This window comes from Ictidomys tridecemlineatus, chromosome 3, assembly GCF_052094955.1.
Source record: "Ictidomys tridecemlineatus isolate mIctTri1 chromosome 3, mIctTri1.hap1, whole genome shotgun sequence".
Lineage (NCBI taxonomy): Eukaryota > Metazoa > Chordata > Mammalia > Rodentia > Sciuridae > Ictidomys > Ictidomys tridecemlineatus.
The window spans coordinates 81,207,655-81,224,554 of NC_135479.1; the positions used below are offsets into that span (position 1 = coordinate 81,207,655).

Sequence of the window (16,900 nt, forward strand, 5' to 3'; positions counted from 1 at the left end):
ATGAAATCAGGGCAGAAAGATTTGCAAAACCATCATATGAACTTTGAGAAACTAGCCAAATAGAGTTATTAAAATTCACAATGTAAAGGATAGACTTGACACTAAGAAAGCTAAAGAGAGGCTAAAGAATCAGAAAGACCTGCTTGAAGGAAATCACCCAGGGTACAGTGGAGGTGAACAAAGCACTGAAAAGTATATAAGAGAGATCAAAGGACAATAAGGCCAGAAATTAAATGACCAACATACATTTGTAGAAGGAATTTAAAGAAAGGACAGGGGAAAAAAATGGTGTGACATTAGGAGCATTTTTGGCTTAGCATTTTTCAGAATTAAAAAAAAAAACCCTAATCTTCAAGCCTAATCTCCAGAAAAACAGCACCATGAACTTTCAAATAGACGAATAAAAATAAACCCATACTCAGATACCTTATGGTAGACATGCAGAACAACAAAGAAAAGACAAAAACTCTTAAATACAACTAGATAGAAAATATGGCATACCTAAAAAGGAATGATAATTAGCAGTCCCAACACCATCAAGAAATGCCAAAAGACAGGTAGGTATGTTATCTTCAAAGCACTTAGGAGAAATAACCATTAATTTAAAAGTTTGTATTTATTTAATATACAGTTATATAGTTTGTAGCTAAACTATAATTCAAGAACAAAGATAAAATTGGCACATTTTAAGATAAAAGGAGATTTTCTCACTCATGGGCCTACCTGAAAGAAGCATTAAAGGACATACTTAGGAGAAAGAAAATTGAATTAGCAGGAAGGGTGAAATACAAAAAGCAACGCTGAACAAAAAACCCGGCAAACTTGTGGGTAAATATAAATAAACATCAACTTATTCATATGTAACAATATAATAAAAATACTAATGACCACTATGGAGATTAAATACAGATGGAACTAAAATTCTATTCAGCCATAAAAGAAGATAGGAAAGAACAGGGGCATCAAAATATCCTAGGATTCTTATCTTATTCTCTTGAAGAATAGATCAACTTCAGAGTTTGCTAAATCAAGCTCAATGTTAAATTTAAGAAAAATGGTGAAGTATATTGTGTTCACAGGTAAGTAGACCTGGCATAATAAGCATGCCAATTTGTCCTCAAATTGATCTGGAATTATAAAAAAATTCCAGAAGGATTTTTCTTTTAAGTACAGACAAACTAATTTTAAAATGTATATGGATAGACAAATGAATTAAAATAGGTAAAACAATTTTGAAAAATAATGAAGTTGGAGATGTACTATGAAACATCAGTAAGAAAGACCTTGTGATATTGGAGAAGATAGGACACATGGATCAATAACGTGGAATAGAAAATACAGAAACTGACCCACATGAATATGATCCTTTTGGGGGGCATTGCTGTGTATGAAATCCAGGACTTTGTGCATAGGAGGCAAGTGCTCTGCTACTGATCTGTGTCCCTGGCTCAAGTCAATTTATTGATAATGGTCCAAAAATAATTTTATGTAGGAAAGAGGATTTTTCAACAAATGGTGTTGATCCAATTTGATAAACACTAAAAGGAAAAACTAAAAAAAAAGAAACGCTATAAAAATTTAAATGAGAATTGATCACAGATCTAAATGTAAATGTAAAACTGGTACACCTTTAGAAAACATGTTGAGTCCTGAAGTTGGCAGAGTTCTTAAAGGCAGCACCCTGGGCACAAGTCATAAAATAAAATTTAGAAAAAAGATAAATTGGACTTCATCAAAATTTAAAACTTTTGTTCTACAAATGATACTATTAAAAGGATATAAAGGAAAAGCCAAGGATATACGGAAAATATCTGCAAATCTCATATCCAGTAAAGAAGTAGCCATAATTTATAACAAACTCTCAAAATCAACAATAAAAAAAATCGCATTTAACAATGGGTTGAAGGCTTGAATAAACAATTCACCAAAGATGACATCTGGATAACAAACAGCACAGGAAACAATGTTTCACCTCATAAACCTACAGTCCTACAAAAACCTGTACACAAAGACTCATAACAACTCTGTTAATAATGGCTACAAACTGGACACACTCCAAGTGTCTTTCATTAGGTGAGTGGATAAACTGAGGAACATCCATGCAAAGTATGTCAGGAATAAAAAGGAGGAAGCTATTGATACATGGATCAACTGGGATGAATTTCAAAGGTTACATGCTGGGGGCTTCCACTTACATGATATTCTCAAAGCCATAAATCTGAAATGACAGAAGCAGAATAGAGGTTGTAGGTCTGGGGAGAGTGAGTATAAAGGAATAGCAGAATGGAATGTGGGGGGGCAATGGAACTGGTAGGGAGGGACCCTGACTATGGTGATTGTTACTTGAATCTATAAATATATTGAAATTTATAGCCATCTAGTCTACCTCCAGCAAAAAGTCAATTTTCTTGCATAATAAATTTATTAAAAATTTTAAATGTAAGGTAACTAATAAGCCAGTAGGGAAGAAAACCAGGTCTAAAGAAGTAGGACACTAGAAGGAGGAACAGTAGGTACACAGATCAGCAGTGGCTTAAGAACACCAGCTACAGGCCAGCATCTAGCCATGGGGGAGAGGCGAGGGAGGAAGGGAACAGCTAACTTTCTTTTTAAAAGGAGGTGTCTGACAACCCCAGTGTTATGGTTTACATATGAGATGTCTTCCAAAAGTGCATGTGTGAGACAGTGCAAGAATTTTCAGAGGTGGAATAATTAGATTATGAGATGTAGCCTAATCTTTGTGGATTAATCCACTGATGGATTAACTGGGCGATAACTGTAGGCAGGTGGGTATGGCTGGAGAAGGTAGGTCACTGGGGTTGTGCCTTTGGAGATTATGTTTTGTCCCTGGTGAGCGGATCTCTCTCTCTGCTTTCTGGATCCATGTCTTCTACCACAACCTTCCGCCATGAAATCCTGCCTTGGTCCCAGAGCAACAAATTCTGCCATCTATGGACTGAGACCTCTGAAACCATGAGCCAAAATAAACTTGACCTCCTCTAAGTTTTTCTTGTGAGGTCTTTTGGTCACAGTGATGAAAAAGCTGACCAAAAAATACCAAGTGTCTACCAACAGATGGCTGCATAAATAAAATGTGTCATATACATCAACAAAATATACTCAATCATGATGGAATAAATCTGATCTATTCTACCACATGGATAAATCTTGAAAACATGATGCTAAATGAAATAAGATAGGCACAAAGGATAAGTATTGTATGACTCCCCTTTTACCTGAAATATCTAGACTTGACAAATGCATAGAGGCAGCAAGTGGATGAGAGGTGAGCAGGCTCTGGGGATGGGAGTGGAGAGATATTGCTTATGGACACAGAATTTTTTTTTTGGAGCCACAAAAATATTTTGGAAATATTTTGGAAATATTTTCAGGGGTGCTTGGACAACATTTAGAATGTGTTTAAGAACACTGAATGGTTAAGACAGCAAATTTTATATTATGTTCATCTTATCAAAGTTTAGAAAAAATAATGTAGTATATCAAAATTAATTAAATTAGGCACTTAAGATGGATGAATTATATGCCATGTGAAGTAAATCTTAATACAGTTATTTTTTTTAAGTTCTGAAGGAAAACCACTAAATCTTGATGCTCAATACGTAGATATGTGTCACATTATTTACTTTGCTATGCTTTGAATTTTTTCATATGAAAAATAGAATAACTTTTTAAAAAGGGATCAGTTCTTGGGCAAATTTAGTACCATTTAATACAATGCTTATGAATCATGTAAACTCTACCCATCTCATCCTGGCCCGGATATCTCACCAAGGAGAGGTGCAAATCCTAGAAGGAGCATTTCTTCAAGAGTCAAGAGACCTAAGCCTGCCTCTCTCTCTCTCTCTCTCTCTCTCTCTCTCTCTCTCTCTCTCTCTCTCTCTCTCTCCCCCCTTAACCAACTGGTCCTTGGGGGAAGTCACTGGACATCTGTGAATCCTTAACTTATACCTTTTCTCTGCTCTTCACTAGTGTCCAGGGGAACAAATGCATGCACTATAGAAATGCAATGTCACCTAAAGAATGATAGACACATGTTCAAATGAAAGGAAGTGCCATTAAATATCAAGAAATGCCCATATCTCATTATGATTGGTGTTGGACTCTATTTCCTCCAATTATTATCATGGGCACTGTTCATGAGTGTCCTCAGGCAGGTGAAGTTTGGGTCATTTCTGGCAATGGAGCCTCAGGAGTCATACGAAGGTGGTGGGGGCTGCATGCTCCATCCTCAACAAACAGGGCTTGGAACAACTACTCAATGCATCTAGGGTAAAAAATCTATATTTACATACTTTGGTGTGTTCTGAGCTTCAGATAAGCATTATGGAGAAACCAATCAATTAAAGTCAAGAAAACTCTGGTTCAAGCCCTCTGCCTACTTTTAAATTGGGTTACTTGTTGTGTTTTATTAAAATATAAATATATATAAATGCATAATATTCAAAGTTCATTCCAAACTCTGAATACAAGCTCTTTATTGGAAGAAGATTTGCAAATCTTTTCATGGCCCCTATGGTATCCACCACCACCCCTCCAGCAGATCTCTCTGTTGCTCCTCCCTGTGAGGCAGGGGTCAGAGGCCACTCACCAACGCTGACCGAGGTGTACTGGTAGGGCTCCGAGAGGAAGTGTGGCAGGGTGAGGACAAAGGCACCAGCAGCCAGGAGGAGACCCCCAATGCCGATCAGTCGTGGACGGTGCACCCGGCTGCCAAAGTAGCTGACGAAGATGATGAGGATGGCATTGCTGATCTGCAGAGGAACGGAAGGGCCCGGTGAGCCACAGATCCCGTCCTCACCCACCCCACAGGAGACGTGACCACACCTCACCCGGAAGACTGGAGAGGGAAGAGGCTCCTCCAACTCCAGCCAGGAGCCCCAGCAGAGATCCCCCAGCCAGTCCTGAAAGCCTTCCCCCACCCCGACCCCCCAGCCACACATGCGCAGCCTCAGTTTTCCCTTTTGTCCAAAACCCATCCCAGCCTCCACCTTCCAGACCAGTGCTAGGGAAGTCATTCTTGGAAGACACGAAGAGCCCCAGGCTAAACACCAACCATCATAGGACCAATCTTTTGGGGCAAGATCTAAGTGAGTCTCCAATTCTGATTGACTCCTAGGAAAAGTACGTGTTCCCCAACTAAACACCCAATCAGGATCTAACAAAAGGAGCCAAGGACTTTGGTAGACAGAATGACTACCGAGCAGTAAGCATTAGCTCATGTAACCACACAACTCTCATCATACTAATGACAGAAGGATATTAATACCAGGCCTACCATAACGAGGTCAGGAAGTGGCTTGAACTAGGCCTGCCTTTAAAGTGTCTAGGCTTCATTAGAGTCGTTGGCTTCTTGTGGGACAAGTGCTGTCTGCCCTAGCCCCCTCTCTTACCCACCACTTTGATCCCACAACTATCTTTTTTTGCAGGGAGAGGATACCAGGGATTGAATTCAGGGGCGCTCAACCTCTGAGCCACATCCCCAGCACCATTTTGTATTTTATTCAGAGCCAGAGTCTCACTGTGTTGCTTAGGGCCTTGCTAAGTTGCTGAAGCTGGCATGCACAGCTGCAATTTCAGGAATTTTCTAGAAGGGAAGAGGACTTCTTTCAGAGGGACTGTGCTGCTGAAGATGAGTTTGACAGCAAGGTCAAACTTGAGATGCTCCTTGAGATCCTCCTGCCTCAGCCTCCTGAGGCGCTGGGATTACAGGCATGAGCCACTGCACCTGGCCTCAACGATTTTTCTTCACTTATAATCATCTTATCTACCAGATGCTTTATCTTTGTAACGAGAGATTCCATTAATCTTTTGATTTTTGTCCCTCTGTTCATTCCTACCTCCCAACATGGGGTTTGACACACAGTTGGTGCCCATTAATATGAGTTGAGCCAGTGAAGGCACTAACGGGCACATGGAGGCTCCTTAAGAGGAGGATGCGCTGTGTGGAGCTTATAGCACAGCCAAGAGTACAAGGCTGTGATACCCAGAGGAGGATGTGAAGGTGCATGAGGAGGCAGCCTCAGCAGAAGCTGCTCCAGCCCCTGCAGGGGGGAGGAGTTCTAGAACATTCTGAAACCTGCCTCTGGAAAAAGCGCTTTATTCTTGGCTTCTTGGATGTCCTGTCTTTGCTTCTTGCTTCCCCATAGAATATGCAATTGTCAGGCCATTTTGGCTATGCTAACTGAGGCTGACTTGAAAAGGCCTGTGTGAGAGTGGGCGAAGGCCCCAAAGAGGACTCAGGGAGAACGGACAAGTGGTGGCCACCAGGCGGCACAAGTCCTCTGGCCTCTCCCAGGGCACACCTCCTCAGGTGTTATGGCTGATGCTGGCTTAGGACCTTGCTGTCAAACTCATCTTCAGTAGCACAGTCCCTTTGAAAGAAGTCCTCTTCCCTTCTAGAAAATTCCTGAAATTGCAGCTGTGCATGCCAAGAAGAGGTCCTTAGGCCTCAGCCCCCAGCCCTGGAGTGCCCCTGGGACAGCTCCAAGAGGAGCTGGGGGGCCACCTAGAGCTGTCACAAAGCCCATTAGTAGCACATCCTGCTCTGCCGTGTCTCAAGCCCAAGAGCCCCCACAGCTCTAGTGACAGGCGTTGAGGGCAGGGGGCTCTGGGCTCCTGTTCACCTTGGTTCCACAGCCCTGGCTGGTAGAGGACACAAGAAGAGCCGCTGCTTCCCAGCGCCAAGACTCCCATGGCTCTTGTTCAAGGAGCCCCTCCTACTGCCCCTGAACTTCATGCCCAGCCAATGCCCCTTCACTTCACGTCTGCCCCAAGAAGGTTTCTGAGGCTGTGAGCTGCATCCTGAAGCCTCATACAGACCACACAGGCCACACCACAGATGGCCTCCCCCTCCCCTGTACCAGGTTGGCTTCTTCTCACACCCCCCAGGCCTCACAAACATACACAAAGACACACACCTAGTCATACACAAATCCTCAGAACCCACAGATGTGGGCACACACAGGACACACACACACAAATACACAGCCACACACATAGTCCCACACAAATCCCCAGTTACTCACAGATACACAGATACACACAATCACACACAAATATACACAGAGACACATAGTCACACACAAGACATGAAAACATACAAGTACAGATACACACAGTCCCACACATAAATCATGACTTCCAGACACAGATGTAGACATACACACAATCATACACACTGTCATGCACAAATAGACACATAGTTACACATAAATCCTCAGACACCCATAGATATAGATACACTAGACATATACAGTCACACACAGAGACTAGCTATAGATACACATAGACATATACAGTCACACACAGTATTTGTATGTGACTATTCAAGTATCTGTGTATATATAGTCACACACACAAATATATACACAGATACTTGAATAGTCACACACAAATACTGTCACACAGACACAAATATATACAGAATAACAGACACACACAAGTACACACACACAGCGACACACAATACTTAGACATATGGCCACACACAGACACACACAGTAGGTCTGAAGAATGAACTCTTTACAACAAATACTTTGGTGGTATTTGTTTCGAGTTGTACCCATGGGCACGACGTGAAGTCAGATTCTTGCAGTTTGGGGAAGGGGAGATTTAGTGGTTAAGACATTTTCATCTGGATTGAATGAATGATAGCTCTGGGGCAATATGACACCCTAATGTGCCTCACCAGCCTGCTGTCTTAAACAGACCCTTTATTGTATCCCAGCCAGCTACTCCCTGCCCCTTGAAAACTCTAATTGTTCCTGGACCCACACTTTTTTTCCAAGCTCAGGGACAATATGGGTGAAAACAGCCATGGCAGATGATAGATTGGCCGGTTTTGGGGGCTGAGCTGGAAAAGAGAATTTGCCTTCCGTGCCAGCTCTGGTTCTGATTCGTAGAGGGGTGTTGGGAACACTAGAACACTGTGCCGAGAAGGATCCAGAGGCAGGGTCCAGACTTAGTAAGAAAGAGGCCTGGGGCTGGGGATGTGGCTCAAGCGGTAGCGCGCTCGCCTGGCATGCGTGCGGCCCGGGCTCGATCCTCCAGCACCACATACCAACAAAGATGTTGTGTCCGCCAACAACTAATAAATAAATAAATATTAAAAAAAAAAAAAGAAAAAGGCCTGTGGTCTATTCACTCACTATGTGCCAGTGCCAAGGGCCAGATAGGACTGTGGTGACACAAATGTCAGAGACTTGTCTTCCTTGCTGTCTGTCATGAGTGAGGCCAACACATGCCAGGGTATTAAGTCAAAGGCCAACTTTAGGAGGATACCTTCTGTGTCCTGATACAGAGAGAGGCCTGAGCCCTAGGTGCACCCCAGCCTCCAGCCCCCAGTCCCCAATCCCCTATTCTGCTCCTCCTGCTTCCTATGATCAGGGGGGTGTACAAGGGGGAGCTGATGGCCCGGTATCTCCTGCTCACCTCGTTCAAACTGGAAATGAGACCCGAGGAAGAACTGGAGAGCCCAAAGCGCTTCTCGATGGTGGTGAGGCTGCTCTTGAAGTAGGCACTGTACAGGAGCTGGCAGAGCTGCAGGAGGCCGTGGCAGAGCACGAACACCTGTGGGGAACAGACAATGAACAGCCCGTGAGGCCTGCACACACAGAGGCCTGGCACGCCCCCCCCCCCAGCCTTCCATGCTGGGGCCTCCGGGGTGAGGCCCGGTGGGCAGGCCTCTGTTTCCACATCTGTTACACGGGGACATTTAGTTCATTGGGAGGTCCTGATGGTGAAATGCCTCCATCACTATAGCATATCTTGCTCCACAGGAAAGACATCCTCCAGGGAAAGGCTCGACTTATCAGCCCGACATCTAGGGCATTCACCACCTTGAGTTGTCCTCAGTGCCCCATGGGCTGCCGGGCTGACTTCCTCCTGTGCCCTGTGAGGGCTAAAGCCGCACCCCCCCCAACCCCATCTAATTCAGCTCACTCCCAGGAGCATGTACAAATTCCAGATCCACTTCTCCTGACCTGTCCTCCATCCCCAATACCCAGTCTCCAAGGACCATCTCTAATGTCTTCAATAAGGCACCATGATGTACCACCCAGTTTGAATAACTGTCCCTTCACATCCAAACTTGTTATGGCTTCTTGTTAGGCCTATCTTGGCCCTTTACCGGGGTATCTATGTGCTGCAGTCTGTCTGCAGCAAAATAACCGGGAGGTGACGAGCAACTTGTGTAGATTGATACAGCAGGAGTGGGAGCCGTTTATTGCAGGACAGAAGGGGTATATATACATTCCACACAGCTTATCTTAATTAACATAAACTAGATACAGTCAACCAATAAGGAATCTCCACACTTAATGGCTCGCTGGCGCCACCTCATAAACCACTCCCCCGGGCAAAATGCCAGACGCTATCCTGACTTGTTTACAGATTCTAACATCTATGGTTGTAGTTGTTCCTTTCTGGAAGAATGATCAAGGTCTTAGGGAAGGGACTGAGGCCATTTGTCACTGTATCCCATGTACCTTGTCCTGTAAGTACTGAGTAAATGTGAATTCCATGGTTCCTGAGGACAGATGTAAATCAGGCAGGTGGGCGAGGGGTTTGAGGGCATTCTTAGCTCCAGGCTAAGACATAGAAACTCTGGTGGTCCATTATCAGAATATAGTATTTATCCTTAAATGTAAAATTGGGATGTAAGAAAGGCAGCCAGAGGGGAAATAGATCAGAATGGAAAGTTACACAATAGCACCATGGCCTATGGATTTCTTTAAATAACCCAACTAGCCATTTTAAGCTTCTAAACCTGTATCCAATTGTAACTATAACCCTTCCCTTTGCCTTCCCCAATTTTAAAATTAGCCAACCTCTTAGATTGTAACCCTGCATCTCTCCTATCACAGCAAGGGGCAGTGCTATGTTATAGATAAAAGCAGGTGTTTGCTTGCCAGACTTTGTTCAGTAGCACACCCTTCTGCAGAAGTAAATTTTGCCTTGCCGAGCTACTTCCAAGTATGTGTCTGATTTCTCATGACACCCAGTATTTCTAACAGTCCAGGCCCTCCTGGGTTCTCAGCTATTGGGTCAGACATGAATGGGTTCTAGGCCAGGAGTCTCAGTTCCTAAGTGGTCAGTGGAAGGTACCCTTCTGGCTCATGCTTTTGCTCCAGGGAAGGGTGGAGTGTCATTATGATTGTTGCAACATGTGTTACAATCACTGGACTAGAGGACAAGTCCTGGCTCTAACTATCTGTGCAGAGGGTGATGTGTGGAGGATTAGAAAGTGAAAAGCAGAATCTACAGGAGCTGCAACTGTGGGCAAAAGGAGAGACAAGAACTCTAGAACAGATTATGGAAAAATAGCAAATGCTGATGATGGTGAAGTGCTGAGGCACTTAATGCTCCAACATCAAATGTGGGGAGCTCAGGGGAGTGGAGGAACCACTGCGGAAATGGCTTCAGAGAACAGCATCTGCTTTATTGTGCAGCAAGAATGGCTTTTGTAGCAGGTATGTGCCAGGTTACGTATAACAGTCATGATAGGCCAGACATGATATATACATATCATCTTAAGGAAGTCCAGAAACTGCCACATAGCCCAACCCTACACCAACAGGGGAATGACTTCTTGTCAAAGGAACGAGGAAATTGTGCTTACCAGTGTTCTGACAGCACTTTGTCCCAAAACATAGCGTTCTAAGTTAGGACTTCCCTGCTGCACAATGAGCAAGATAAGCATTCCTCCGGACCCAAGGCTAGGCCCTGCAGCAGTGGAGGTGGTGGTGTTAGTAATGGGAGAGTGACAGCCATGATGAAAGCAATGGTTATGGTGATGGGGAAGAGAAGGTGATGCTGGTGGTGAATGAGAAGGTGAAGGTGATGGTGATGAGGAGTTGATGGTGATGCTGGTGGTGAAGATGAAGGTGAAGGTGATGATGATGTGGAGTTGATGGTGATGCTGGTGGTGAAGGTGAAGGTGAAGGTGATGATGATGTGGAGTTGATGGTGATGCTGGTGGTGAAGATGAAGGTGAAGGTGATGATGATGTGGAGTTGATGGTGATGCTGGTGGTGAATGAGAAGGTGAAGGTGATGGTGATGAGGAGTTGATGGTGATGCTGGTGGTGAAGATGAAGGTGAAGGTGATGATGATGTGGAGTTGATGGTGATGCTGGTGGTGAAGGTGAAGGTGAAGGTGATGGTGATGGTGATGGTGATGGTGAAGGTGAAGGTGAAGGTGATGGTGATGAGGAGTTGATGGTGATGCTGGTGGTGAAGGTGATGGTGATGGTGAAGGTGAAGGTGATGGTGATAGGGCGGGGAGGTTAAGGTCATGGTGATGGTGATGGGAAGGTGGTGTTGATGAGAGGTGATGGTGAAGGTGATGGTATTTGTTAGCCTGATCATTTTCCACAGGCACAGGACACCAAGCACATTCAATTCTCTGGTCTAGGAAAGACTTGGGAAAGAGGCAATGTGATCTTTAATTCCTTTCCAGGTCCTTCTCCTCTGGCCATCCTCTAAAGGTTAATGTCCCCCAAACTCTGCAGTCTCCTTCTCTGGACATGGACCCTTTTTGCAATGGCATTTGCCACTAGAATGATGGCACTCAAATCTCAGTTTTTATTCCAGAACTTTCCCCAGAGCTCTGTACTCAGGTGCATTTACTATCTGTTGGACAGCTCCACCTTAGGTTCTCGGACTCCTCAGAATAATGACTTGCCAGATGGACTCATGGCCTTCCCCCACAGACCTCTACTCTTTTCCCTTCATTTCCCGTCACCTTCACTCAGCTTCCCACGAATCCCCTGGACACATTTAGGACCTTGTGAAGTTGCTGAGGTTGGCTTTGAACCTGCGATCGATCCTCCTGCCTCAGCTTCCAGAGTCCCTGGGATTACAGGTGTGGGCCACCATATCTTCCAAGAGCAATGGTTTTCATTCCCCTAACATTCACTCCATTGCCAGATTTCTGTATCTTAGATTGTCGTATTCAGCTCCTCCCTCATGTCCAGGTGCATGCCTTGGCTCAGGCCCTCACTATGTCTCACCTGGATTACTGCAATACCTCTCACATGCCTCCTGTCTGATCCCTCCAAATTTTCCACCAAACCACCTCCAGGAGAGCTTTCTCGAGGGAAAATAAGAGCAGGTCACATCCAAATAAACATGTCTCACTGGCTCCCACTTCCTGTAAATGAAAACCAATGCCCATGGCAGGTGTGGTGGCCCACACCTATAATCCCAGACACTCCAGAAGCTGAGGCAGGAGGATTGCAGGTTCAAAGCCAGCCTCGGCAACTTAACAAGGCCCTAAACAACTTAGTGAGACCCTGCCTCAAAATAAAAATAATTTTTAAAAAGGGCTGGGGATGCAGTTCAGTATTGAGCATTGCTGGGTTCTATCCCTGGTAGCAAAAATAAAAAATCCCCTGCCTGCCTACCTCTTTGGTTCTGTCCCCTGCTGAAGTTAATCATATTTTGCAAAGATGGCCATACCAATATCTCCCATCCACATGCACCTCTTATAACATGCCAATGACATGCCACAAAGAGGCAGGGTATATGTTCTGTCTCTTTAAGTATGAGCCACCTGGCTACTTGCTTCTAATGAGGAGAATGAAGCAGAGTAGAACTTTGTAACTTCTGAGGCTTGGTCCTAAACATGGGTAGAGAATGCATGACCCATTCTCTCTTAGAATCCTTAGAACTCAGACACTGTTAGGAAGCCCCATCTTCTTTACTTGTGGGGAGCCCATAAGTTGGTGTTCAACTGGCAACTCCGGCTAAGATTTCAGCTCTTGGTCAGAGTTCACTGTCAGACATATGACTGAATGAGCCTTCAAATGATTCCAGTCCCAGCTTCTGATGCCAATTAAAACAGAAATGAGCTACCCCCACTGAGCCCTGTACCCATTGTAGGTTGCCAGGAAACCAAGAGCTGTCACTGACTGAAGCCCTAAGCTTTGGAGACCAGCAACACCTGCTATCCACTTTGCTCCTCAGACACCATCAAGGTTATACTCTCAAAGGTCCCCAGAGCACACACACTGTGCCTTTGCTCACAGTCTGTACAGAATTATCTTCCCCTTTGTTATCTGGATTGCTCCCCCTGGCTTTCAGGAACCCCCGTACCCAGCACAGTGCTCAGTTGCGTGACAAGTTCGAGGTTGCTTCTGACAATCCTAAGCATCCTGTTGCTGACTTCACAGAGGCACATGAAGACTCAGCATGTGGCATCCAGCAGAGGAGTGAGGACCATCATAACAGCGGAGGAAAGACAATGATGGCTGGATCCAAGGCCTCGCCAGGGCAGTGGGCATGTAGGGAGGGCAGATCAGGGCCTCCTGCAGAGGCTGAATTGATACTGATTCCTGGTGGAGGAAGAGAGGTGATTGAGTTTCTATCATGATGGCCAGAAAGAGGCAAAGCTATGCTGGACACAGGACCATGGAAGAAGAGCTTCTGTGGAGATGAGATCAGTTTTGGAGCACTCGAGTTTCTAAGCACTGACCTCAGAAAAGACCATTCTCCTTCCATCCAGTTTAGTAATGAATTAACAGCAGTTACTAATCTCTACTCGCTTCCTCAACAGTCTCATGAGAGGTAGATGGGGATAGTGCAAGAGAATATCTATCTCATATTTTTTCCTGAAAGATAGATTTTAAAAATTTCCTGTAAGTACAGAAATTCCCCAAGCTGCTAGGTGGAAGACTCCAACAAGAATCAGCTGACACCTTTCCTCCCCACTCACCCCCAACCCCCTTACAGGCCAACCTTATTTCCACCGGTGGGTCACTACAGCCCTATCAAGTCTGCATATCTCATGGGTGGCCTAGCAGAGGTGCTGGAGTGGATGTGGACCCCAGGTATAGACACAGAGATCAGATATATGACTATGGGTGGCGGGGAGGAATGCTTGGAAATGAGACAGCAGTAGATGAATGGTTCAACAGAACTTTCTGGCCAGGGCTCTTCAAGGTCACAGTCATGACCTCAAAAACTGTGTAATGTGGATTACATGACCCAGGCTGCTCAAATCAAATACCCACTATATGGCCAGTCAGAGACAGAGTAAGGAATACTCAATATGGGGCAGAAGAGATAAAAACCCATCCCTCAAGGACATAGGTTTCAAAGTATTAATATAGATGGATTGGAGAAAGCAGAAAAAGATCCCCTACACTGTCACTCAGGCAATTCAGTGCTCTGATTTTTGATGGTTTGGATTTTGGAGTTTCAGATCCTGGCTTATAGGACCACAGACATGAGCCACGACACCCAGGTTCCCCATACTTCTTTAACTACGTAACCCCCCCCCCCAACCACCACCACTATTCCCCTCGTATTTTATGGATACTAGAACTCTGCAGAATTTACTTTAGGGAAAGATAATATGTCCCATTTAGAAGTAGCTTATTTGGATCCTGTGATTTCTTTCTTTTTCTTTTTAGTTGTTGATGGACTTTATTTTATTCATTTATTTATATGAGGTGCTGAGAATTGAACCCAGTGCCTCACACATGTGAGGCAAGTGCTCTACCACTGAGCCACAACCCTAACCCAGCCTGTGATTTCCTTGCAAAAGGAAAACAAATGGTGTGTTACATGGGCTGCCTTACCTTCTTTAAAATAGCACACTATCATTTTCTATCTCCTCATTCTACTTTCTTTTTCTGGGCATTTATTGCTTCCTAAGATTACATCATGCATTTGATTTCTCCTTTATCCACCTCTGGCCCCCACCGGCATATTGACTTCATGGAGGAAAGATGACAGGTGCTTCTTAGGACAAAAAATTCCCAGTGCTTGGAGCAGTACTGGTTCATGATGGGGGTTCAGTCTTTCTCAAGTGGGCAAGCGTTTTAGAGTATTCTGTTGACCCACACTCACAGGACTTAGCCATCAGAAAAGCCACCTGCGAGGCTCAGATTGTCAAGGATCTGTCCTCCATCATTTAAAAACGTCCCCTATGACGCAGCTCATTCCATAAGCCACATAATTCCCAAGGCACAGAAGAGCATTTGCCAGTTTTATCCCCAACACACTTAACTTGGTTCAATCCTAAATCACTTTTGCATATTTCTAACTCAAAATAAAAGGTTGAAGAATTGCAACTGGCCCAAGGAACTTTCTGGTGTGGAGGGAATAATCTATATTTTTATAATGGTGGTATTTACATAGGTATAGTTTACACTCACCCAAACTCAAACTTACTTTATATACAGAGATATAAAAAATTGTGTTCTGTATGTGTAATAAGAATTCTGATGCATTCTGCTGTCATGTATTTAAAAAAATAAAAGCAATTTTAGAAAATGAAAAAATAAAGTCTATGCATTTTATTATATACAAATGAAACCTCAATGATATTGACTGAAGAAAGACTCTTTCAAAAAAACAATTTGTAACCACAAAGGTATTTAATCTTCTGACGCTTTGTATGAACTCCACAAACATTTTTTTTTTTTTAAGTTATGAACATTGGCAACGTCATTGGAGTAAGCTTGTTTGTTCAAGGGGCCTACTTTGAAAGGTTCAAGACCCGTGTAAATATCTAGGTTAGTGTGTGAGTGCTAATTTAAACATCCAAGTTTACATGAGGGGTGTGTGTGTGTGCATGCATGCGTGCGTGTTAAAATTAACATGTCGCTTGAAGCACATCTTGTAGAAGGAAGCTGGCAGAGAAATCTCATACTGGGGCAACAACATTTTTACAGGGTGGAGTGGGACTGACTCTCTCAGATGTCTAAATGCAAAGGTCACACTCACAGCCCCATCCTCCCTCTAATTCTAACAAGCCCAGAGAGGGAATGTGGAGAGAAAGGAATCAGAGAAACTGGAGTGGCCATGAAGATCTTTCTTCTAATAAAGAGGGGACCTCTTACCAACTGTGCCAAAGAGCTAAGGACGGCTGAAGAGATGCGGAGACACCAACTGAAGGTGCAGAGGTGGAACTGCAGTGATGTAAGATGACCATAAAAGATAAAGCATGAGGACAAGAAGGGACACCGCCACAGCCAGGGAGTATGGGAAAGGGCCACAGTACAGCTGATACACGGTTCCTCTCCACCTACGTGCTCACCACTGGCTTTTCCCAACTGAACATTGGAACTAGGATCTAACCCACGTTAGACCACAGAGGCATCTCACCATGGTCACAGGGACACTGGACACAAATTCTTAAGTTCAGTAATGGTACGGTGACCGCCTGGTCAATGACTGATTCCGCTGTCAGCCAACTCTGATTTTTGTTGACACAAATCTCAGGGAAGCCTAGAAACTCTAGAAAGTTCACCTGATTCCTTCTGACCCCCTGTGATGTGACTTCACTGAGGCGATTCCATATGATCAGGGAGCCCAGGAAGGGGAAGGAAAGTCCTTAGGAGCAGGAGATGGGATTGTCACACAGCCAGTGACCTCCCAGTTGGGAACAACTGCTTCTTGCCCTAGATGGTAATTGTTTTCCCAAACAGAACGGCTTTTCCAAAGGGAGGGGGGAGGGAAGGAAGGAAGGAGAGAAGAAAGGAGAGGACAAAGAATAGAAGAAGAACTTTCTCTCACATCCACAAGGATGCAGGGGTCACTCAGGACTGAGTTGAAGGCCACTCTGCAGCTCTCTACATGACAGAGGGGACATTGGAGATGCCATTTGCTTCCACTTTAGCTCTGTTGACCTCTAGGAGTCAAAATCTGGTCTCAGAGACCATCTGTCCCTCTTCTCACTGAGCCCAGAGCTGGCTCCACCCCAGACCCAGAGCTGACTACACTCCAGATGGACAGGAACACATCTCTTTGGAAGGAGAGCTTCCCATGCAATGCTGACACCCCAGGGCAGCAATTTGCATTTAGGAATTCCTTTCCATAGCCAATTGGGTCCCACCTGTGAAATTAAAGTCTATTTACATTTCTTCTTCTCA

General features: G+C 44.4%; 1 protein-coding gene across 2 annotated transcripts in view; it reads right to left on the bottom strand.

Annotated features, from left to right (window-relative positions):
• Slco2a1 (solute carrier organic anion transporter family member 2A1) overlaps positions 1 to 16,900 on the bottom strand; it is an 86,928-nt gene that overhangs the window by 36,977 nt on the left and 33,051 nt on the right. For both annotated transcript variants that reach the window (XM_040269817.2, XM_078043340.1), the window contains exons 3-4: positions 8,452 to 8,589; positions 4,610 to 4,772 (exon numbers count right to left, since the gene is read on the bottom strand). In XM_040269817.2, the coding sequence (XP_040125751.2) occupies positions 4,610 to 4,772; positions 8,452 to 8,589 (301 nt within the window). The remainder of the gene's footprint in view (positions 1 to 4,609; positions 4,773 to 8,451; positions 8,590 to 16,900) is intronic.